We start from the raw sequence: 26,258 nt of genomic DNA, 5'->3' as shown, positions 1-26,258 counted from the left end.
GGACACTTTGATCCAAATATTGGATCATGCTGATCAAATGGCTTGGATAAATAACAACTTCCGCACAACCTCCGCAGTTTTCTTACATTTCCACATCCAAGGAGACCGAGGTTGTACATGCTTCCCAAAGTCCACAAAAGTCTAAGTGACCCTCCCTTCCGCCCCATTTTCTCCAGGTGCAATTCCATTTTCGCACCAGCGGGACGGTTGGAGGATCACTTTTTGCAAAAATTTCTACAATCTTGGCATAGTTACGTCAAAGACACTACTCATTTTCTCCATCATCTGCAAGAAACCCAGGACCAATTTTCACCCACTTGGTTCATGTGCACAATTGATGTTACATCATTGTACACATCTATTCCATTGAAAGCTGACATAGAAGCTTGCGAATGGGCCTTGTTACACTTACCTAATACCAGTGTGGATAAAGTTTTTTTACTTGAGTTGTTAACATTTTGCCTTCAACATAGTTACCTAAAGTGGAAAGATGACTTCTATTTACAAGTGAGCGGAACCTCAATGGGTATTTCGGGGGCTCCCTCGTATGCTAATACTGTCATGTCACAGTTTGAAAATTAACACATCTTTAAGCAAGATCACTAGAGTTCTAACCTGGCATTCTATGTCAGGTTTACTGACGATATCTTTCTTATCTGGAAAGATTCCAGGGAGGCTTTGGAACAATCAATCATGGAACTTAACACAAAGCACGAAAGGATCAAATTTAATTACAGCATCCGTCAAGACAGCATTTCTTATTTGGATGTATTGATACAAAGGAAATGTTTGCTTGGAGACAACAGTGTACACTAAGCCTACTGACAAAAACAATTTACTATTGTACACTAGTTTTCATCCGCCTAAGTTAATGCAAAATCTTCCATATTCACAGATGCTTAGAATGAAACAAATCACCTCGGATCAAGACAAGCTGGCGATTACCTTAGGAGAACAGAATCAAAAGTTTGAGAAGCGGGGCTATCCCCAATCCATTTTGTCTGCAGCAATCAGCAAAACACAGTCACAAGAACGGAGAACTTTGTTGCAAACAAAAGTCAAAAGTGATAAGACCAGACATGTTTTCGTATCTAAATTCTCTACTCGATCTACCGCCATCAAGAAAATCATTAAATCCAGATGGGATGTCCTCAAATTTGAACCAGATTTTAAAGGATTGTTCACAGAAGCACCACTATTTGCGTAGATACGGAGCAAAAATATTAAAGACATAGTGTCATCTACGCAAACACAACAACGACAATTTTGTGGCATGCGCAAATGCCACAATTGTGTACATTGCAATAATGTAATTGAGGGCAATGTCATCCATCATCCACATTCTAGCAAGATCATTACACTCAGGCACAATGGGTATTGCAATACATGTAATGTGATCTATACGATAAAATGTCCATGTGGACTCTTATATGCAGGCAAAACCTCACGTAAAGTTAAAATCAGGATTACTGAACATAAGAGTACCATTTGCACTAGAAGTACAAAGACATACTTCACCGCACATTGGACAGAACATCACCATTCTAACGCGCAGCTGAAATTCACCATCTTAGAAGCACTAGTGCACAAAACAGGCCAAGACACCAACAAATTTTTTCCCTTCGAGCCTCACCTTGTTTTTTCATTTGGTTTTTCCATTTGGTTCTGAGTTCCGCGCTCTTATTTCACTATTTCAGCACCATTATCCTTCAATTTCATTCTTTCATTCATTTTTTGACACACTATTCTTCGTTTATATTTTCTCTTTTTGCACAGTGTGACTTTGTGCAACTACTTTTACCAGACCTCACCATTTTTCTAAATCACGCTCCTTGTTTACACCAGCGGAGATAGGTCATTTGAATATCAGCGTATTTTTGTGGAGTGGCAGTGGAGTTATATAGAGTTGGTCCACAGTTTTTTACAATCTTGGGTGAACACTGAGAGTAGTCTGCTTTTTGCCATTAGTCCGTTTTTTGTCACTATTGATTGCGCTCCGGATTCCAATGGGTAGTACTCCTTTTCAAGATGGCTGCTTCAGATCAGTCCGCTTTCTGTGTCTATCTTGTATATGCCATCGCGTATAGTTGAGTTTCCGCACAGACACGCCCACACACCACTTCGCTGGAACGCAGTCGTGCTGTTTGGAAGTTTCTTGTCTCTGAGCATTTAGGTAAGATTTCGTTACCCAGCAAAGGTTTACCATGCATGCCAGAGAATACTAATACATGGGCTTAAAACAGGTTATTTCCTTTTTTTCGTCATTTACCATAGGAGAGTTTGTGGAGCATTGCTACTGTCTGGCTAAGAAGTCTAATTAACGTGATTTCACTACCAGCTTGTTTTCACTTTGGCCATTGGTTACCATCGATTGTATATCACACGTTCTTTCCAGGTAATACATGCTCATGGTTTAATTCTTCCAGTGTTTCACCACAAATAAGCAATATACCACAACTAGCTTATTGTTTCTCCATTTCAGCTGTCAATTTCAACTTATCGTACCGTGGATGGAGTTGTCGTATATTCAATTTTTTAGTAAGTGCACTACTGTTCTTTATTTTTCGCCCTGGACATGGTTTGGTCTTAGTGTCAGCCTCTGTGCTTCATATCGCATTCATTGTTTCCTTGTTATCAGGAATCACAGTTACGCTAAGCTGAGAGAAGATCCATCACAGTATTTTAAGGTTACATGTGAGTGTTACCTCCATGCCTGGGAACAGTTATCACATTGATTTCACATTTGCAGCACGAAGTTTCTGCAACTTCATTATTTTTCATCATTTTCCCTTTTCTTTTTTTCCTTTCACATCATTCACAATCTCTTGGGAGAATCTTAAGAATTTTAGTATGGTGGCGTTTTCTATCAAGTACCTGAGTTTGCCTTTCACGCAATTGACCGTCTGGAGAAGTGTGGCTCAGGGGTTAGAGGCGGCAGACCTGGGAGCTGAGATCGGCCCTGGACCAGGGTTCAATTCCCCGCCTCGGCGGGTCTTGGGCTCAAAAATTCCACGGACTTGATAATTCTCGCTCCGGTGCCTACTCGACTCACGGGTTCACACTCTGCAACTCTGGGCAATAGCTTGTTTAATCTCCACAACGGCCCCTCGCAGTGGGATGCCTGGCTTTCACCTTGTGGATACCCTGCCGGGGTTATCTCACAGGGGAATACCAGGACAGGTTCCCTAAGCAAGCGCTTAGATACCAACCTCGGTTGGTGATTTGCGCTATATAAATAAATGTACATATATAAATACATGTACATAAGGGGCCCCTCTTTATTGTGCAACTGGCTCACCCCCCTGGACACTGATGTTGTTTCCCAGTGGATAAATGTATTACTTTAACAGGATTGTTCACATCATGTATGTTTATGCAATTCCTTTTTTCTTTTGGTTAAACAGTGCCCCTGAAGAAGGGAGTTGATCTCGAAATGCATTGAGCATGATCAAGTATTCTTCTTAATACTACAGTATCATTGAATTTATTGTGTTTGATCTATTTTGAATCGTTGCATTCAATAGAATTTGTGTGTTGATCCAATACCATTTTGTTTTCCTGATGTTTCAGTTTGCTTACAATACAATTAATGATATTACAGTTTAAAGTACCTTGCAATTGATTCTTTGAATAACATTTTTTGTACTACGATTTGATTCACTTCTTTTTCTCAGAAACTTTTTCTACGTATGGTTGATATTTCAATACTTTAAACTTTGCAGTGCGCCTGGCATACTAGTGGTATTCCACCAGTTTATTTTCTTCCTGCATTCACATAATGGCCAGCCATGACCAGTAGTCGGATGAACTACTGCCTCAGGATCTGCACTTGATTTATTCAGCAATCAAAGCAATCTAGAAAAAAGACACCCCCAGATACATAATGTCTGAGAAAAATCCTAATTTTAAGACTTTCGGTATTCACAGAAGGCATTTAGGAGTCCTAAAGTTAGGAGTCCTAACTTTACTACTACTAAATTGAGAAAAATCCTAACTTTAGGACTTTCGGTATTCACAGAAGGCATTTAGGAGCCCTAAAGTTAGGACTCCTAACTTCTGTGAATACCGAAATGAGTAAGTGTCTTCTGTGAATACCAAAATGAGTAAGTGCCTTCTGTGAATACGAAAATGGTTAGTAAGTTTAGGATTTTGTGTTAAGTTAGTTCTGTGAATCGGGCCCACAGATTCCCCCTGATCAACCTAAAAATGGTCCCACAGATCATCAACCTGATGAAGACCCATGAAGCAGTCCCCAAACCAAAATGCACCGTTTAGACCAATATTATTTAAGAATTACTGTATAGAGAACTAAAGGATTTAATCAGTTAAGACTGACATAAATATAATCTTTTAGAAAGTCTACATTTTGGACACCTGTTGAGACGTTCTTGATATCAAAAACCAATGAAAGCACCAAACCCCATTTTGGAAAATCGCCTTCTCTGTAGGGTCACTCCAAACCTTTTGCCTTCCTCCTTCTCTTTTTGCTAAATTTTCTTTTTTTGCTAACTAGTGCTAAAGTACATGTGCTTCTCCCCTAAATATGATGACATTGTTGTATACCTGATTGGAATATTTGACTGACTAGTAAGTCCCTTGTATAGTTTTACACCATATACCCAAGGCCTGAAAGTAAAATGCTAGTAGTGTTCCTGCAACAGACAGTTTACCTAAACCGCAATGCTGAATTCAGACAATGAATGCTAGCTTGGGGATAAACAACTTTATTAGTTTTACCCCGACATTGATTTATGTCATTTATTTATAACTTAATTGTCAAAATCTTCTTTTTAAAGCAGAAACCAGATCGTTATCAACTTCATGTTTTGCTATATACTTAAATACAAACAAACAAATCCTTAATATAAACAGTGAAATAAACACAGTGGTGAACATATGATTACACATACAAAAAAACTTTTTTGCTTATGATTGTGGCGTGCCATGGAACAATTAATCAAATACTGGAGAATAATCACAAATGACAGTACAAAATATGAGGCGTAGGAAACTAATCAAGGTAACACCCCAAATCCTGAAAACAAATGAATTAGATCAAATCAGGAAAATGTCATTTCCAGAATGAATGTCACTGGCATTGAATGTCATTAGGAGGAGAAACGCCGACGCGTTTTGAATCCCGCTGACTGATTCACAGGATTCTCATCAGGGCGGTATTGGTCGGATCCATGGGAACTATTTACAAAAAAGAGGGGAAATCTGTTTTAACGAAAGGGGTCCTCAATCCATACAGTACTTCAAATTAATCGCATCAATATGATGCAGCATACCTTGCCTTGATTGTGCCCAAGGTTGCGTTTACTGACTGCTGTCGTCAATGCCATGTTTTGTCAACTGCAACAAAGTGGATCTCAAATCAGAAAACTTGTGGGTGGAACCAGAGATTCAATTCTCATAATTTCGCATGTGGAAGAAAGAGGCTTTACATGCGAAATTATGATATCCTGATGAGATGAGAATCCTGCGAATCAGTCAGCGGGATTCGAAACGCGTCGGCATTTCTCTTCCTAATGACATTCAATGCCAGTGACATTCATTCTGGAAATGACATTTTCCTGATTTGATCTAATTCATTTGTTTTCAGGATTTGGGGTGTTACCTTGATTAGTTTCCTACGCCTCATATTTTGTACTGTCATTTGTGATTTTTCTCCAGTATTTGATTAATTGTTCCATGACACGCCACAATCATAAGCAAAAAAGTTTTTTGTATGTGTAATCATATGTTCACCACTGTGTTTATTTCACTGTTTATATTAAGGATTTGTTTGTTTGTATTTAAGTATATGGCAATACATGAAGTTGATAACGATCTGGTTTCTGCTTTAAAAAGAAGATTTTGACAATTAAGTTATAAATAAATGACATAAATCAATGTCGGGGTAAAACTAATAAAGTTGTTTATCCCCAAGCTAGCATTCATTGTCTGAATTCAGCATTGAGGTTTAGGTAAACTGTCTGTTTCAAATATATTGCGGCCCAACCAACCCTCATTCCCACAGGGCCAAACCCCCCCTTTTTCTCCAGTAGTGTTCCTGCAGCACTGATTGTGCCGCCCACATAAGTAGCCTTTCAAACCTGTCTCAGGCCTGCCCCTACAGGGCCTGTGTGTGGAGTTTACTGGCACTTTGAGTTGACATTTGAAACTACTTGCCAAAGTCATAAACCTCCTTTTTATTACAAATGTCACCTCTAAGGAAGGCCCCTAAATAACCATTAGGGCAGAGTGCCATGTACATAAAAGATAGGAAATATGTGTTAAATCTTTACATTTCCTGGTAGTGACAAACATCTAGAATCGTTTTTCACTACCGTGAGGGCTACCCTTCTCATAGGCTAGCATTTTTAATGCTTTAATACAATTTTGAGCTGTAATTCCTGATCAGAGAGGAGTACCTTTTTCATGTTTCATATTGTTGGACTAGTAATGATAAATCCTCCTCACTGGAGAAGTAGGTTTTAACATTACTGTTGGAGAAATGCCACTTTTAGAAAGTAGACACTTTTCTGCACTTACTGCTCTGTGTGACTGATGGCCTGTGTCCAATACACTTCTGGGGTGGGTGACAGCAACACAGGAAGGATAGGTATGACTGAATACCCATCTATATACATCTTCATTCTGGAGGCCATGTCTTGACTGGATGGAAGGAAGGGGCTAACACTTCACTTGAATAGGCATTGCCCTGTCACCATACATAGGACTGTTTACTCCCCATGGATAGTCTGGAAGACATAATTAGGTAGAAAGGGATACTACTGCACTTCAGAGAGCTGCTTTGAAGTCACCCCCACATCAAAGGCACTTTTGGGTATAAGTACTGAGTCTCTGACCCCCTAAAATCAGACACTGCTGGACTTGTAACTAAGCTCTGCCAGAAAAACTACTGTACTGCTTAAAGGACTCAACTGGACTGCTGATCTGTAATTCCTGCTTTTCTGTTTGTTGTCATGCTTCCTGCTGCTCTCTGACCTCCAAGGGCTTGTTGGCTTGTCTCCTGCTGCTTGAGACCCAAGGTTAGTAAAGTCTCTACCCCTGCTCCTTTGCCTAGCTCACTGGAAGTGACCCATATGCTTGCAACATGGATTTCTACGCATCTCCGTTCTGCGTGTAGCAGAAACGGTGCATCAACCCGGTTGAGGGAGTAAAATCAGCGCATCACCTCGGAACCAGTGATTTGCATCCAGAGATCGACGCATCGGACAGAGTATCACTACCGTGGCAGCTTGGTGAGTTCGATGCATCCCCTCGAGTGCGGGGCAGAATCCGGCTCATTGCTTGACGCCCCTGCACTCCTGCACCCTTCTTTGGAACTATCACCTTCACTGCATGGAGAAGATTGACACATCCTGTGCCTGCAGGACTTTCCATCAATGCAACTCCTTGTTTGTGACCAGAAAAGGTACCTTCTTCATCGGAGCCTTGTGGATCCTGTAGCTGGCGCTCCATCACAGTCAGACCAAACTTTGACTTTGCCCTGGATAAGCATGATCTAAAGTAACCTTTTAGCGCTACTTTCTTCTAAGCCCTTTTCTTCATTTATTCCATGAATTCAATATCTTAACTTCTATAAATTGGATTTTTGTTGTTTTGGTCTTGTTTTGTTCAGAATACAATGATCTATTTTCTTTATGTGTGTGGAGTCTTTTTGTGGTGTATTTGTTGTGTTACTTCGTGGGTGTGTTGCTCAAATACTTTACACATTGCTCTTTAAATAAGCCTGACTCCTCTGTCCCCAGATACCAGAGGGTGTGCACAGTCTATCTTATAGTGTGTATTAAGCCTGACATTTCCTGGGCGCATATTTCAGCCAACCAGGAATCCCATTTTTAACACGTACAAACAACCATGTTGAAAATAAACAAACTCTGCCTTATTACTATTAACTTTATTTGTATACAATGCTCCAATACTTGCTAATCTTCTTCAACCCTTTTTTCCTAACCACTTGTTTTATACATGGATTTTTAATCACAATTGAAAATCTTAACACTATTTCTCATCATAATGAGTAGTCTTGAGAAGTTGTGTATTTGATTAAGTAATTAGAATTTCAGATTTCTCTAAATTTGAATGACTTTTTTATAAATAGGACTTTATCAACCTTTCAGCAACTTACTCTATTATTATGTATACAGTTACAAAAATGTTCCAACTTTAAGTAACATGCCTTTATTAGGGGTGCACCTGTTCAGTGTTCCTTAACACATTGATGTCCCTCAATATATATCCTGTATTGGGGTTCTTGACATGTGTGAGAGTTGGCCCCATTGACCACTGTGTATAAAAACCTAAAGATGAGATTAAATGAAAGGATTTTTATTGTATTTGATTTGTGAATTAAAAACAATTGTGACAAAAAAAACCAAAAAGAATTTTCCTTGAATCTCACAGGCAAACATATTGAAGAAAAAAAGGCCGGAAAATGGATTTTCCATTCTAATAAACTTTTCACAGATTTTAGAATTTCTCTGAGCTATTACAGATGTTTCATTTCACAAAGTTGGGCTATCTTGACTGGTCACACTCATATTGCCAGTTCTAAAATGTGGTCTATGGATCATTTCTGCAAATCCTGGATCAGTCCTACCCTCATAATAAATGGTAATAGTCCCATTAATTGGAATATTGGAAAAATCATGCAGTTGTCTTAAAAGTTCTTCATATAGCATTGGATTGCACCTATTTATTCACTTAGGTCCTGATCGTGAGAGTGGCAGATTGGGGTAGGCACCAATGCCATGGGGCGAGTTGAGTAGATACCCCCTATACTGAGCTCTGGCTGTGGTATAGGAGATACATGCAGATGTGGTACGTATCCACTGACATCTGCATGTTTTGCCTTTTATACTTGATCATTTCCCAATGATAAATTTAACCTCGTATAATATGTTAGAAGAAAAATAGCCAGGTTGGGGTAATTATCGTGTAGTCTGAATTCTGATCCGTTATCAAATTTTTTTTTGGATAGGGATTGGAATTTAACCTGCCCACTCATAATCAGGTCCTTAGTATAAAGACACATGAATACTGTATGTTTGCTTCCCTCTGTATTGCACAGACAGTAAGGCAATGGAGGTACTCACCACCGTCTGATGATTCACCTGGATCACTTCATCTCCTGCGTGGATCTTTTTACACTGGTCTGCAGGAGACTAAAGGGAAAAGGAACAGTGAACTTGGCATGCTTCCTTGGAAAGGAACCAGAAACTATACAATCCTGAACAGAAAACATACAGTATTATGTATGAAGATGGCCTGACTGGCATTAATACCTTAGGTATTTTAATCACTAATAAGTTGTGTATTTTACAGAAAGAAGATATTTTTGTGACTATTTGGAGGGACAAGTCGAATATTGCCAACGAAAAATAAACGAGAAAACACATCCACTGCAGTCACACTCAAAAATCATTTACCATGATTGCTCACTCCACCTTACCGCACCGCAAATTTTAAAAGTTAGTTTTCACTAAAAAGAGAAGAGGCATTTACAGGGGCTGAAAACTACATACAGATGCACTGCTGGAAGGGTGGCTGACATGTTGATGAACTTGGTAAATCTTTCTTTTCAGCTTGTGAAACAGGTAAACACAGATCATTAAGTAACTACTCACAGTAAAGGACAACAAGGTTAGAATGTGGCAAGTGTAATAAAAAAAAGAGATTGAGTTCATATAGTCAGTTGCGGCTCCTCTGCTAAGGCCCACTGCTCACTGAGTGAGCAATTAAAAACAGAAAAATAAAATGATAATAACGAACTGGCATAATTGTTTGGGGGCAGGGTGAGGCTGGGCTGTTTATATGTTGAGAGGATGGAGGAGGAGAGGTAGCACTTCGTAGTGCGCATGATATTTTGGCCTGCCCTCTTGGGCTGGCTAAAACCTCATGTGCAAATTGCATATTCTCCACCCAGGCTGCATTACAATCTGGGTGGAGATCATGCCCAGGGTCCCATTCCCTGTCTGAGTGCTGAACTATGGTGCTCAGACCAACCATAAAGCTGCATTGCAGCGTTGTGATTGGCTCAAGGAAACCTGCGTGCTTCCTGCTTCCACAGAATCCAGGAAGAGGACGCTGAGGACAGAGGAAAGGTGGCAGCTGGCTGCATCCAGGTAAGTGTTTTATTTTTGATTGATATTTTATTCCCTCCCCTCTCCGCTCCCCCGCCACCCACCTGTTCGGTAGTAGCGCTACTGCATATAGTGCACAGGGAGGGCTATATTAAAAAACCTTTGAGGTTTTCATATAGGAGCTGGTGTTACTGTACATATTACATTAATGTAATATGGCCACTCGGTACAAAGCACAGGTGGACTCGCTTTTAGTTTGTGCATTTCAGGAGAGTACTGAGTCTAACATGCCGAGCATTGATCTCATTGGATGCAGTGTGAGTGTGTTCTGGGTAATCTTTGGCCTTTGAAAGAAAGTCCAAGTGCCTCTTTCAGAGTATTGGGGACACAACATTCTGTCACAAATTTGATGGAGTATCCTGCCTGCCATATCCTCACTCCACCTGCTCTATTTTTTGTGTGGAGTACATTAACTTACTGCAAAGGCCTGATGAAGTTGGGGCAGTCAAAGGTATTGGCATCAGGCTGCTTGCCCTATTCAGGGTGGATGGTTCAATTTCTATTTTTCTGTCTGGCCCCATCAAGTACATCCAGGCAGTCATGAACAGAAAATCAAGAATGACCCCCACACATTGCAAGGAAACTCCCAGGGTCTGGGGCCATTATTGTTTTCAGAAACAAATTCCTGGTTGTGAAGGCATAGATTTATCAGCAGGTCGTATGGTGAGCTCTTAATTTGGCAGGCGGCAGTCAGGCTGCGGTGGTGTAGGAGAAGGCCAGCATCACCTTGATGAATAGCAATGGCAGGCTGCCTGCTATAGTCTAAATCCTGTCCTAAGTGTCTAAATCTGTTTGGGAAGTCTATCATGTATTCACACTGGTATAAGCCTCTAACCCCCTCCTGTCTGTGGATGGGGGTCCGGTATACAGATCTAGGAAGAATGGCTCGGAGCATGCTGTTGCACACTAAACAGTGTTTGAATTACATATAGTCTTTGATCTGCTATCCCCATTCTCCACCCCCTCAGTCATGTAAAACATATCCTATCTCCTGAATGGCATTGTCTATGACCAGGTTGCTTACTGTGAACAAGTGCCATGTCAGCAGAGGTCGCCAAGAGAATGTGCTGGTGCTTGCTGAGCACCAGAACATTATATGCAACAGTAGTGGCTCATAGGCCTCTCTTGTAATATTTAAATATGCTGTAAAGGCAAATCTTTATAGAAATGTAATTGTTTTTTTCTAGAGGTTCCAACATAAGATATAATTTTTCAGCTTTATGTTGATGAATATGAGCAGTGAGGCATGTGAAACAGTTATTTTCATTCAAAAGGACACCCTTATTGTCATTTTATACTTAATGGCTTGATTCCCAAAGGTAGCCTTGCAATTGTATGCCTGTATAATATTATTCAGCAAATGTGTAATATTATGCAGGAGTAAATCCCGAGCAGGTGGTGGAGATTAGATGTTCCAAAGCACGGTTAGAATTGAATATTTATGTATACAAGTAATTAACAGTCGGTCGGACCGCCACAGTCAGCTCATCTTAAATCCACATTTTAATCCACACAGTGGTCGGAGATCCCTGTACTGCCCTATGAATGCTGTTTTTCTCCAACTGCTATCGGAAAAAGGCTGTCAGAGCAGCGGGATTTCAGCAGTCAGTCAGAGTGCAGGATGCATGCATTGTAATCCAGCAGTCGGACCGACCACTTCTGACGAGAACGTGGTGGTCCCAACCCCGAAAGTCGGTCCAACCAGCATTGTAATTAGGCTCATAGTTTTCAAATTTATTCTTTAAAAAAAAAACTGTTTGAAGTTTGTATTTTATTTTTTTAATTCATCCTCTGGAATTGGGGTTTGATACTGGGTCCATGATTTCTTTTTTTCATTTTTACCCTCAATTCAGAGCATTCTCCTCAAAATGCCAGATATACAAAGCCTTATTCTGGTTGCAAATGGCCTGATTTGCAGAACATGTTACCAAATATAAATTTGGGTTTGTGACCAAAGTACCAATCGGTATTTGTAAGGGTCATCTTTAGGGTATCCCTTGCAAATACTGATTTGCAGTGGTATGTATTAATGTTTTGCGGCCAAATTCCTAAGGGATCCATTCCCCCTTGAGAATGATGAAAACATATTTTTTAACAGTAAGACATTTTAAACATGGTGATCTGCTGACCTCAGCAAGCCCCCATCTCTGTGATTGCTTTGATTCCTAGTGGCTCACAATTTGCGACCTACCTCATCAATATTCATGAAGTAGGTCGAATTGCGTCCCACTAGGAACCAGCATTTTGTGAGCCGACCTATTACTATATAGATTGGTTTGCAAAATAGCACACTGGTTGCAAAAATTCTGGTTGCAAATTGTGACCTACATCCTACAGAGGGAGCAGGGGAACATGGACTGTTGGTCCCATAATACTTAACGTGCAACCCACCAGGTCTAAAGCTGAATGCTCCATTATGGATTGTGTGCATACTTAAGCGAACATCAGCTCTCTCTTGTGCATGATACACACTGACAAAGGGGCCCTTCTCTCCGTGTGTTGCCATGAAGGCCTTGTAGGTCTATCAGTCATGAAGATGCCCCCCTCACGTCCATTTTCTCATGTCTCATACAAGTGCAAGGGCAGTATTAAAGTCATAGGCAGATGCATAGAGAATGGCCCAGTCTACTCCAACATTGTTTCCTTTGGCAAGAAGTGTGCACTAAAAGGCCAACCTTTGACTGCATACATTTTAGGCTATTTTAGGGAAGTCTGCAATTTGCACATTTATTAACATGTACAGGGGAAGCAATGAAGTCTATATCTGCATGGTAAGGATAGGTAGGATCGAAACGAAGTCGACAAAATAGTCAACCTTATACACAAAGATTCTTGTATTTAAATATTGTGTAAAGGTTACTTTCTCGCATCTGTTGTTTCACAATTCATGTATGACTTTACAGAAACAACCACAAATTGCCTGAGCTCTTTTACTTTGTTTGTCTGTTCTATGTGGGTCTATGGATACAGGCGTGTATCCCACTGTTAATTGCCTCTCTTTTTGTGTTCTAAATTTGAATTATTTTGGATATTAAAAATTGCCTTTATCCGGCAGGATACTGGCACAAATATAGAATTGATTGGGGCTATATTCATTGTATTCAGATTCCTCATTCTCCCAGCGACCACTGTCTCTTATCAAAGGGATTTACGATCCAGCGCAAATCAGGATTTGTGTTAGATAGTTTTCCAAAAACTCAATGTTGCTCTCATTTGCTGCTTTGCATTACTGTTCTTCAGGAAGCATGGCATCTGTGTTACATGCCCATTTCCATGTAACCACCAAAGGGGTTTGATGCAAAACCCTATTTGCAAATATTCATAGACAGGGATTTATGACAATGATTTTGCACCTCTTTAAGGAATGGACAACAAGGAGAACTCTTTTCATTTCTCCTCGCTTTTCCTACTTTGCATGCTTGCTGCATTGTACAGCACTCATACAAAGTAGAGCAACTAATCCTTATAGAACCTCCACACCCTTGTACCATAGCGCAAGTGCGTGTGTGCATGTGCATGGCAGTATAAAGTACGCCAGCACAGGGAGAAAGGCAAACAGCACCATATCTTATCTATCTTTCTTTATCTGTTTCACCCAATGCAGTAAAGCAACTTTAGTTTCTGCGCTACATTGCATGATTTAGTCATACATATGTGCCTTTGTTAAGGCCTTTGCCTCTTCATCTTTCTCTATTATTTATCTTCATTAAGTTTACTCTTTTTTAACATACAGGTGCTTGCTGAGCCCACTATCTATCACCATTTAATGATGAATAGTAACTAGGGCTGGACAAAAACATTTCTTCACTATGCATTACTACACGCTCCATTGTATGGATTGCAATAGGAGCTGGGCAGTTTTTCATATGGGTGAAGCTGATGGCATTTATATTTTAAAGGAAATCACAGCTTTTTTTACTCAGTTCTGTCGACCTCCTAGGGTGAATTCCCAATCAGCTCATAATTAGAATTTACCTAACTGATATTTTCAGGTGGAAGTACAATTTGTGAAATTCATAAAGGAACAAGGAGATGAGTGCAGGATGGCCATATATCATCGCAACAAAGAAGGCGCTATTTGGGTTGCCAGTGCAAGAAGTGGTATTAAGCTCTGCATCAGTTACAAAACTATAGTCACTCGGTATCCTCTCTGTTTTTAAGCCCTGGTGTAAGCAATTCATTGAAAAAGGAAATCAAATTGTTTCTAGTCCAAGTTTCTTTCACAAGTGGATCAGCTGATTTTCACCCCTTCTAAAAATTAATGGAAGTTAGATACTGTGCAAACTGTGATGGGTATACTGCTTGAACGTCGACTCCAAAAGACTATTTGACCAAATTATCGTTGCTGCAAAAGTGTTGAGGGACATACTATTGAGAGTCATTTTTTGTCAATGATTGTGTGTAAGTTTAAGCTATTATTAATTAATTAAATACATGTTTTCACCAATATCCCATGCTTTTTCAACAATCTAAATAACGTTTCAATGACTTAAGACAGAATAACAAATGTTGCCAACCAAGAATTGTATACTTTCCCCAATATTCTAACTGTAGTTAGAATGTAAAAAGTCCACCGCAACCCTTAATTTATGCTTTTATGTACTTTCAAGAACGTTTGTTTAAATATGAAATCTCAACTTCTTTAGTTTATGCTCTTTCTGAAACGTTTTACAATTGGATTTTGAATAGTAAATATTGCTGATTAATGAACTTTCCACAAAGTGTGAGGGTGGGAGTTAGAATAGAGAATCTCATATCCTTTATTTCATGCACTTTCTACCAAATATTGGTAGACTAGATGTAGGATAATAAGGTTCATCTATTTAATAGATGTACTTTTCCCTGTTTTAGTTGGATTGGTGCTGATGTACTTTTCCCAATGTTAGTTTGACTAGAGCTAGAATAGTAAACCATATGTCCTCAAATTATGCACTTTCACCAATATCTGTAAGACTGGAAGCAGAATAGTAAATCTCACATGTTTCACTATGCATTGTCCCCAATTTTAATTGAATCGGAATTAGAATAACAATTCTTAGCTTTTCAATGTATACACTTTCCACAGTGTTCGTGAGACTGGAGTTAGAAAGGTGAATGGCACCCCTTTTAATGTATGCACTTTCTTCAATTTTAGTGGGATTTTATATAGAATGGCAAATATCACTGCACCTGAACTTATGTACGTTTCCAGTATTCGTAATGCTAGAGCTAGAATAGTAAATCTCACCCTTTTCTTTTCTGCACTTTCCAAAGTTCATTAGGATTGACGTTAATAAATATCACCCCTCTGATTTGTGCACTTTTCCCAATGCCAGTGAAACTATAGTTAAAATAATTAACCACTATCACCGATATATGTATTTATTACAGTGCTTAAAAAACCAAGCCAATTAAATCTTAAATCTTTAAATTGCAGCCCAATTCAGAAATGGTGTTTGTCTAAAAAGTAGTTCTTAACCTATGGTTCGGGAACCAAGGTGTCCGTGACAGCTTAGAAAATGAAATATTATTAACAGAGTAATACAAAATGAGTATATAAACGGAGAAACAACATGCAAAATTAAAGATCCTAAAATGTTCTACATGAGAAAAGGAATTTGAGATAGGAGCCAAAATGTAAGTAAGTACCCTCATTTGTGGGGGCAGAGCAAGTGAACCAACTAGAATACAGTATGGACAATTAATAACCTCAACTAAATTAAGAAACATGTTTTAGTTTTTTTGTGTATATATGTGTGTGAATTAAATAAAGTATTTTATAATGTGTATATTTGTTTGATGAATTATTGCTTCTATAATTGTTTGTATTGTGTTATGGTTCAAATAATAGGACATGCTTAGACTGTGGTCCCTGGCTTCCAGTAATGAATCAGTGGGGGTCAGCGGATTCCAAAACAATTTAATAGGGGTCCACAGGTTACAGTAATGATCAAGTGTAGGTCCACAGACATCAAACTATTCTGAACAACTGGTCTAAAGGATTCTATGTCACAGACTTATTGAACATTCTACTATGCTGTATTCTACCTTTCTTTACTTGATGGTAGGGCTTTTTTGGCTGTCAAAGCTAAGGAATGGAGCAGCCTCCCTATCTGCTTACCGAGCATAATCAAAACCATCACCTTTCTTAACTATTGAAAATTAATTAAAATTACCTTTCGTTCTAGTATTTTTTCTTTTCCTTCAGTGCAAGGACACTCAGTTTCAGGAGAACTGGAGTTATAAAAGTACATTTTGACACCTTGATATTAATGAGCTTTCTCCACTGTTTATTGGCCTCCAGTTAGAATTGTACATCTAATCCCCTCATCAATTTATGTTTTAAAAAATAAATATTTGCAAGAATATAATAATAAAATTAATTTTAGATTTTTGTTTTATTATAGTTGGAATATTATAATTATTAAATAGATGTCCGGCTTTGTTATTTTTCATCTGTGTCATAGGGATGAAACAATTGTGGCTGAGCATATAGTTAACTTCTTGATACAGCTTGCCTATGGAGGCTGGGACTAGTCTAATTTACCCTTTTAATCATCTTCCAAAATGATGTTGGAAATAAAGATGTTTTGAAGCCTTATTGATTTGTGGGCTAGTCAGTGAAAGTCTGATTTTTTTCTGAGCAAGATCTTTGGAGTACAGAGTACAGAGTACCGAGTACTGAGTTCCTTTCAGCCTTATTTTTTGTTACATTTATCTTTTTTATAGCAAATTGTGCATGTGTATTTGATTGATATCTGGCCATTGATCAATCAAGGCATAGCGCATACAGGGTCTCCAAAGGTTTCTGGAATCACACAAAGTAAAATCAAGTATTGTATTAACAGGCCTGTTCAATGATTCTTACAAGACAAACCATCAGCTAATGCACATTGACTAACCAGCGGTGCTGCAAATGCACCCACATTTCTTTATAATTAGAATATTCTTTCAGTAGGCCAAGGCTCAGTGAAGCTCTATAGTGACTCTCAATAAATCATCAGGCGTAGTCCTGTACCTTTCTGCAAACTTCTATTTGAGGTGTCTCAAAATATTCTTTGGCCCACAGAAGTATTGTTTAGCTGTTGTAGAGAGGGGTGTTGTAATAACCTTCTAACCCCTATGAGTTTTCAGTTATTTGGGGATTTCTTTCAGCCTCAAGTGACACCAGTGATGTACTCATTCCTTGACATGCCAGAGAATTGGACAAGAGACAATAAAAGTCCTTGAAAGGTGAGGTGGTCCACACAAAACATTATAGCTGTGCCTGCTTGTAGGATAACTGTCTCACTTCTCGGTACTACATGCTGCCATTGAGTTTACACTTATGTTTTTTTTCATTTCATAGACAATGTTGTTGTGTAACACTGTGCTGGTATCTCTTAAATAAAGCTTAAAACTAATTTGGAGTGAAAAGAACCTCGAATTTGAGTAGAAAATAAATACATTTGAGGATCAGAGATAGACTGAAGGGGAGTGAACAACGTGACCATAAGGCGGGAATGGGCCTGGTGGACAAAAATAGAAGAAACTTCCACTCTGTGGTGAAGACTTATATTATGATTTGGTATGTGCACTGCTGTCTTTTTTTGGTTTGCAATAAATACAAGTATTTGTAAAATAAAATAATAAAAACTTGAATTTTAATATTTTATAAAAACTTAAAGCCTGATTCATCAAGCCGAAATCGGCTCGCAAAGGGCCAGATTCTGAGAATCTGGCCCTTTGCGAGCTCTATTTTTGCATTTGGGATTCATCATCCCAAATGCAAAAATCGGTAATAGCGATGTCGCAATTTTGCGAGGAATTACATTTAAGGAATCTCTATTTGAGATTCCTTAAATGCAATTCATCATCCATTAAAAAATTGCGAAATCGCAATTTCGGCCCGCTATTTACCGCAAGATCAAACCTCGTGGTAAATAGCGAAAACTTAGAAAAATGCTTTTAAAAGCATTTTTCTAAGTTGCATGTTGCACACACACATGTCCTTTGGACATGTGTGTGCGCAACACCTGTTTCAATTTGCATTTAAGGGGTGCTACAGGGTGTCCTTTGGACACCCCTGGAACCCTTAAAATCGCTATCTTATTTGCGATTAGCTAATTGCTAATCGCAAATAAGGAATACTCCCCATTCATTCCTATGGGCCTTTTGGCCCATAGGAATGAATAGGGAGTTATTCCTTATTTGCGATTAGCAATTAGCTAATCGCAAATAAGGATTGTGTAGGAATCGCAAATCTTTTTGCGATTCCTACATGAATCCCGTTTTGCGAGTCTGTAATAGCGATTCCTATGATGAATCAGGCTGTTTGTTTTCAGTATTGTTTCACATCTTTAGAGAAAAAAAAGATTTTTACATTCCTTAATGCATTTAGGGCCATTTAGGGCAGGTTGCCTTTCTTCAGAGACTTTCTTTTTTTAACACATCTTTTTGTGTGTGGAAAAAATAATGGCCTATATGTGTAAAGTGGTGCCTTTTTGCCATGGCTGCTACATGTGGAGTAAAGTTGACCAATCAAGGGAAAATTTGCCTTATTTCCGCAATACTCAGATCCATCTTTTGAAGTACAGTGATAGGCATATACATGCAAGGAAGAGCACTAACTTGCACAGTAACTTGTTTTTTTGCACACCCAGAAAGATCTATTAACAGGAGCAGATCCCAGTTAACTTTTAGTGTCTGGACTGCCTGGAAAAGCTTTGCAAATATACACAATTGTGAGAGATTATTTGTGTTCACTACCGTTTGCAGGTCTCCCTAACCTTGCCTACAATTTGGCTCAGTGATATTTGCTCACATCTACAACTAATCAAGACTGGTATAATTTACTGGTATGATTTATATGTAAATAAAAATAAAATCATTTATGTGTGCAAATTTCACATTTCACCAGAAAGGGAGGAGATTCGCCTCTAAAAAGTGCTTCTATTTGTCATCGAGTTAGAATGTGGAAGTAGTTTTGTGAATTGGGCCTTCCTAACTGGTATATTAAGAGGATGCCCACATAAACCTTGCTACCAAAACTTATTTATGATATAATAATATTCTGGATAAGGCTGTATGAATACAATGCTGACAAGAAATATATAAACAATAGGGTAATTTTTATGTCACAACAGAATTCTCAGTTGAATCACTTCATAAAATCAAAGATATTGACAGTCACATCCTCATGCTCACTCACTCATACATTGATCCAGAGTATCCATCATGCAAAGCAACAGAAACACAGAACAGTATTAATAACATTCCCTTGAGGTAGTACCACAATATGTCAATTAGAATGAACACCTACGCATTTTAATTTCTGTCAGTTAAATTGTAACCTTGTATACATTGGGGTCTATTCTTTTGTGTCAAATTTTGTTATGTTGCACCATGCTGCATTTTTTTGAAAGTTTGCATGTGGGATAATCATGGCCTCGTGATGTACTTGTGAGCCACCACACTCAGTGAATAACCATGTTACTGTGCTTGTCCTAAATGCAAATGCAATTTGATCTCCCAAATCAGCTATGGAAGTTTGTTCCATATTAGAGCCCTCACAATTTGAAGGCCCTGTTGGCCCTGCCAACATTTCTTGTAAACAACTCAAAAATGAGATTTATAAAGCCATGCAAGTCCACTTTTCATGGCCCTAATTGTCTTCATACTTCTTGAGTAATGCAACGCAGTGCAAATCACTGTGTTGCATTATTCTGCCCTGGAAAGGCCTTCAATGGGCATTGGCTGGGTGTTATTAGTTATTTATTTGAAAAGTTTTATAAATCGCTGGCAAGACCCGGAGGTATCAGAGCACCTTACAAGAGTATCAGACCATAGTTGAAGGTTACATCGTTACAACGGTTACACAGTTTTAGAGTATAGCTACAAAGTTACATGTTCGGTCGAGACAAACAATAAGGACATACACGTGAGGGGGAAATCATGTAAGGGGAGAGATTCAGGGGAGGGGGTAGGTGCAGGGTAATTAGACAGAGAATTAAGGAGGGAAAGAGGAGTGAGAGGGAGCGAGACACAGCATGAAAGGGGAGGGTGACAGGGGCCCACACCGGTAGACGAGTAATAGCTGTGTCCAAAGTCCAGTAAGCTGTGATCTTAGGGGAAGTGTTATCATTCCCCCATCTCCATTGTGAGAGGCTCCCTTTACGCAGTGGACTCTCTCAGAGGGGACTCTGAGACTCCAAGGCCTACCTACTGGATTCTTCCCCAAAAAGGGGAGAGGGAGCACTTTGGCAAGGGGCGCCATACCATACCTCAACTGTGAGTGGCTCCCTTGGTGCTGTGGATTCTCTCAGAGGGATCACTGAGACTCCAAAGTATACATATTGGCTCTTTCCCCAACAAGGGGAGAAGGAGTGCTTAGTCAAAGGGCACAAGGGACAAGGGACAGGGGGCTAGGCGGGGTCGCAGGCAAGGAGAGAGATTTAGGGGTGAAGGGATAGGAGCAGAGGGAGTAGACAAAGAAGAAAATAAGAGGGAAAGCAGTGGGGGAGGGTGAGAGGCTGAGCATGAAAGAGGAGGGGGACGGTGAAGGGGAAGAGAGAAGGGGGCACAAACCGGTAGACGAGTAAAAGCCGCGTCCAAGGTCTGGTAAGCAGTGAACCCAGGGGAAGTGGTATCATTCCTACATCTTTGCTGTGTGAGGCTCCCTTTACGCAGTTGACTCTCTCAGAGGGGTCTCTGAGACTCCAAGGCCTACCTACTGGATCCTTCCCCAACAAGAGGAGAGGGAGTGCTTTGGCTAGGGGCGCCATACCATACCTCAACTGTGCATGGTTCCATAGACGCTGTGGACTCTCTCAGAGGGGTCACTGAGACTCCAGGGTAAGAATATTGGATCTTACCCCAACAAGGGGAGAAGGAGTGCTTGAGTGCTTAGTCAAGGGCAACAAGGGACAGGGGGCTATGAGGTGGGTCCGAACTGGTAGGGCAACAGAGGGGTAACAAACGGCAAAACAAAAATTAAATTAATTACAGAAAGGTAACACATTTAATACCAGAGTGTTCCCACGCAACTCCCATAGATTTTGACGGTATCCCAGATTTACTAGAACTGGTAAACCTGGGAAGCTATGCCATCTCAGCGGATGAATAAAGAGGGAAAATATCTTTATTTCTCCTTGTTCCTTCCTCTTTCTTTTGAAAGAGGAATATGCCTCTCAGAATTGTTCTATTGTTCAGAAACATGCCCCATCCTGCACAAAAACAATTCTGCATGCAACACATGCACCCTTACACCATGGTGCAAGGTTGCCTGCATTGGCTCTAGGCAGCCAAAATAGCAAAAGCAGGAATGTACAGTATTCTTTTAAAGTGCATTCTTGCCCTTTCCCAGTTACGCAGCACTGAGCAGCAAGGTAACTTGTTGTGAGACTTTCCCATAAATATACCCCAAATGTTTAGCATAAATTCAACGCGCCGATTAGTAACTGAGGATAGAGAACTTGTGTATTTCGGGTACAGCACAGTCTCTTGAACAGTATCAGAGATAGTGCATCATTTTCAAGGCACTAACAAAAATTCAAGCGTCGCCCAAAGAAGTGTAGCAAATGAGCAATGACCATTTAACAGGAAATTGGTATTGTCATGGCATGTAGCTGGTGGTGTATTTTGATTCACACTGTTGCAAATATATTACTAAAGTATGGTGTGGTGTAGCAGAACATTATTTTCCAATGAAATGGCGACTACATTTTAAACGATGTGTGGTTTCACTTATAATACTGTATAGCACACAAACAACAACGTGTGGAATCAGGTTTCAGTGAATATTCATAATTTGTCATTGTATTTCTATTTATATAGTACTTACTACCTCTGATGAAATGTTGAAGTGATTTTTGGTGAGTAGCACACTACTCTGGTACCCAGAAAGGATTAGTATAGGGAAATATGTGTTAATTTGAGCGGTGGACATGCAAGTCTGCTAGTTGGATTGAATAGGATAATGGAGAGACAGAAGAAACTAGAGTCTAGAAAGCATTATTGGAAGATAGTAGTAGTAAGAAAAGGCTTGGGATGAGTCAAAGGAGGGATACTTGAGGGAAGAATTAAGAAAGGGTTGCTTAGGAAATCATAGTAGGAAATTAGGTTTGAATTGAGCCAAGTAGGGATAGTAGGAGGGGAGTCTAGAAATGTTTATTCTGGAGATCATAGTAGTAGAATGAGGTTTGGGATAAGTCAGAGAGTGGGAGTATAGGATATATTGGGAGCGGTAAAGGGATAGACAGAGTAGTGCATTGGAGAGAGTCAACGGTGAATTTTTTATTCTTCTTCTGCAGCAGGAGCAAAGTAATAAACATGTAGATACATAACTGCATAGAAGGGGGATACATCCATAAGGTAGATAATATATTCAGGTTAAAAGTTATATTGTACAATCTCAGGCTTTCAAATGTTTCTGTACTTGAAGATAATGTTTTTTTTTTTAAATGGCAATTTTTTTAAATGCTATCTTTTCCTCAATATTTCAATAGTGAAGCACTTGTAGATCAAGTACTTATGATAATATTTACATATTGTGATAGATTAAAAAAACAAGAATGCATGAGCATCCAATCAAATAACACATGAAAACTATGCAGTGACCTATAAAGATGTTAAGCATGGAATAATATATTTAATTATAAGTAGGGCTCCCGGTTTTATGGAATTTTTTTTTTACATTTCCGTCTGTATTTATCCGTATTTATTTTTTGCCATTTTATCTGTTTTTATCCATATTTATTTAGTGTTTTGCGTATAAATGAAGTTGTAAAACTGTACATTTCCATATTTATTTAACTGATAGATGCCCACTCATACTTTGATGCCTGTAGTATTTTAGCTATTTAAGCTGTCAAAAATTACATAACAATACATCCACTGGTGAATACTAGCATTATACCACAAATGTATGTTGACATATGTCGTTTTTTAAAGGAATTTCAGCCTGTTTTTTAATTTTCCATTCTGTCCATCCGCACAGCTGCTGGCCTGTAATTCATAAAAGACAGCACTGAGAGTCACTAAAAAGACGCAAACATTTCTGTGTTTATCCACTTTTAAAAATAAATGCAGACAGAAAACACATTGTTTTCTGTCTGTATTTATCTGTAAAAGTCGTTAAAACTGGAAAACAGGGAGTCGTAACTATAAGTGATATATACATTTCTGAAACAGACCTAAAGAATATCTTTATATTTTAACGCCATAGTTATTAAACCTATTTGTACAAAGAAATATACATATCGACAGCCTGCGATGACCACCAAGGCGAATCTCTAGAAATGACCATCTGGTATGCCCTTTAGGATGCTTGTACTACAGTGATGACTGTCCGTACCGCCTGGCCTGCTCTTCACTCTACAGCAAGGACCATTCACAATGACTATTCACAACACTCTCCCTGCTCTTCTCGGCCTCCTCCACCACAAATGGAACTCTTGGTACTGAAATTGAGAAAGTAACTTTTTCAGCAGGACTAACCTGCCCATTTTATCCACCCTGCGTTCCATTGTAGTTGGCCTGAAGATGTGACTTTCAGCTGGTCTCGCAATAATTGTGAGAGGCACTTTGTGCTTTTAGGTGCTATATTTTCCTTTAATCTTTGAAATTGCATATCTCTGATTCTACTGATCGGAATATTATAATGTTGGTATCAAAAATGCACTCTATATTTCTACATTGGTTTGGGATATTTCTTGTATTGTGTTTTCACATTATTACTGTTTAAGTACTATGTAAATAATTTACACATTGCCTCTAAGTTAAGCCTGACTGCTTTTGTGCCAAGAGTTAAGCACAGGTTAATTTTGTGACTTTTTTGGTACACTGTCACAGGGATTGTGGAGGTTGCTTGAGAAAGGCTAACCCCCCCACCCCCGACCAATAACCCAATTTCTCACAGTGCTCATGGGGACATCTGACACAATTGCTGAGGAGTTGCTGAGCCATGAAACCACATAAGATATCATTTCATGGGCATTGTCCTTTCCTAGCCAAAGTACTAAAATGTTATGAAAAAATACTTTTGTGTTTAGTAGAAGAAAAGTATTCCCCAGTTTCGTAATAACTGTTTGCCTCTGTTTTCTATCTTGTAAAATGGCAGCTGTCAACCACTAGAGCAGACAGAAACCAAGGGCTTTTCAGGACTGTGGGTGTGGAGCACACTCATGCTCATTAAATTTGATATTCCTGTGCTGCTGCAGTAGACTTCTTGTGCCAAGTTGCTATTCATTACGCAACGGGGCATAATCGTGATGTTCTCTGTAATTTCACATCAAAAGAGTAAAACAGAATCACTGAAATCACTCCAATTACTTCAGTGTAATCACCATATCGCCCAGTCCTACTCTCAACACTGGAATTATGTTCAGGGTGTTTTCAGATTTACTCTAAGGGAAATCTGCTCTGCCCACCTGGCAGTGGCACGCCCGTTTGGCATGCACCCTTTTTGTTATAAAAGTTGGTGAGTACATATATGCACACTCACAGACGCATGCCTACCTGTACAGGTGTTTCTAGTTACTACTTTTACCTCAGACATACCATTTAATAGCAATGTTAATAGGAGTTTCATGTACCCACCGCAGTGGTGCCTATTTTACTCACCTCAGGAGAAAATAATGGGTTTGCATCAATAAGATGCAAACCTATCGCCTCTGGGTTGCCTTCAATTAACCATAGACAGAACACTGAACATCATGATGTCTGACCACATATTTCTGCTGGTCAACTGTACCTTGTGGTAAACTGGTTTACAGGAGTAATGCACCAGATGGAATTCAGCATCTCTTATAATGATGCTGCCAATAGATCCCTCAGGTTCTTAATGAATTGGTCAAAAGATGTATGTGTAATCTGCTGCTAGCAAGTTTGAATGAGCAAACACACATCTTGAAGAGTTAATCTGCTTGCACGAAAGCACAATATGTAACCTGGCAATCACATTTTCAGATCCAGAATGAGACAGTATACTCGCCAATAGTGCTGAGACAACCACTTGCTGATGCACTAAATAAAGTAAATAGAAGGAAGTAGAATCACATCATAGAGTACAGAATAAGGAGAGGAGACCTTCCCCCAGGGGCACTCTCCTTGTTAGATTCTGTGGATGAGTTAAAAAGGAAGCCTATGAATTTACCTATCCATAGTAAAATCCGGGGGGCATATTACCAACTAGCGATAATTTTTGTCTCTAACTTGTTTAGAGACAAAACTTATCGCCGCACATCGGCGATTTTTATCGCAGATAAACCTTGCTATTAGCAAGGTTTATCGCAAATGCGATAAAAAACGGCCGCAATGCATGAATATCGCTGAAAAGTCAGCGATATTCATGCATTATCGAGCAAATGCTCTTAGCCATGTTATCCACCTCCCATTGGATAACATGGCTAAGAACTGCTCAGGGCAGGTGTTAGCTTTTGGAGATATTCGCGCTTAGCGCGAATATCTCCAAAAGTTGGTAATAGGAGATAGCGATGTTAGGGACTGTTTCCAGTCGCTAACATCTTGGCACGCCCACTTTGCATGTCAATAGTGATAAATATCACTGACATGCAAAGCGGGGCCCAAGATGGTCGCTATCTCCTTTTAGCTGTCACTAACTGGTGTTAGCGACAGCTTGGTAATAGGGAGATAATTTTATCTCCGCTTTCTTGGCTTTTAAAGCCAAAAAAGCGGAGATAAACCCCCTTGATAATATGCCCCCGGATGCCCATTGGTTAAAGTCTTTAGGACTGTGGAGTGCTCAGTGGTGCTGAATGTTAGTCGCATTTATATTTCATTGTTAGATAACATTTGGTTGCATTTTTTAATCTAGTAGTTGAATTCCTTAAAACGAAAAACAGGTATTAGGGTGGTACAAAAAAGGAAATAGTGAAAAGTGAAGAATTAAAGTATCGTATAACAAACCCAAACCAAAAAAAGACAACAGTACATTACTGGGGTTCGTTCTAGCTGTGGGTGTTTTAGAGAAACACTGTACTTACACATTACTCATTTTTCAATATATTCCTGCGTCTAGTTGGGATTTATGTGACACTGATCGGTGCATATGAATGAAAACCGAAAAGCCATTTCCATTTTAAGTGTTTGCATTTGAACTGACCTTCACTGAAAATTTAGGCTTGC

General features: G+C 39.3%; 1 protein-coding gene across 1 annotated transcript in view; it reads right to left on the bottom strand.

Moving 5' to 3' along the window:
• LOC147718790 (connector enhancer of kinase suppressor of ras 2-like) overlaps positions 1-26,258 on the bottom strand; it is a 1,944,591-nt gene that overhangs the window by 1,086,651 nt on the left and 831,682 nt on the right. Inside the window, exon 8 of the mRNA XM_086967239.1 lies at positions 9,108-9,176. Within this exon, the coding sequence (XP_086823365.1) occupies positions 9,108-9,176 (69 nt within the window). The remainder of the gene's footprint in view (positions 1-9,107; positions 9,177-26,258) is intronic.

The sequence above is a fragment of the Lissotriton vulgaris genome, chromosome 4_1, assembly GCF_964263255.1.
Source record: "Lissotriton vulgaris chromosome 4_1, aLisVul1.2, whole genome shotgun sequence".
Taxonomy (NCBI): domain Eukaryota; kingdom Metazoa; phylum Chordata; class Amphibia; order Caudata; family Salamandridae; genus Lissotriton; species Lissotriton vulgaris.
The sequence above is the reverse complement of the archived record's forward strand: the minus strand, read 5'-3'. Positions and strand labels throughout refer to the sequence as shown.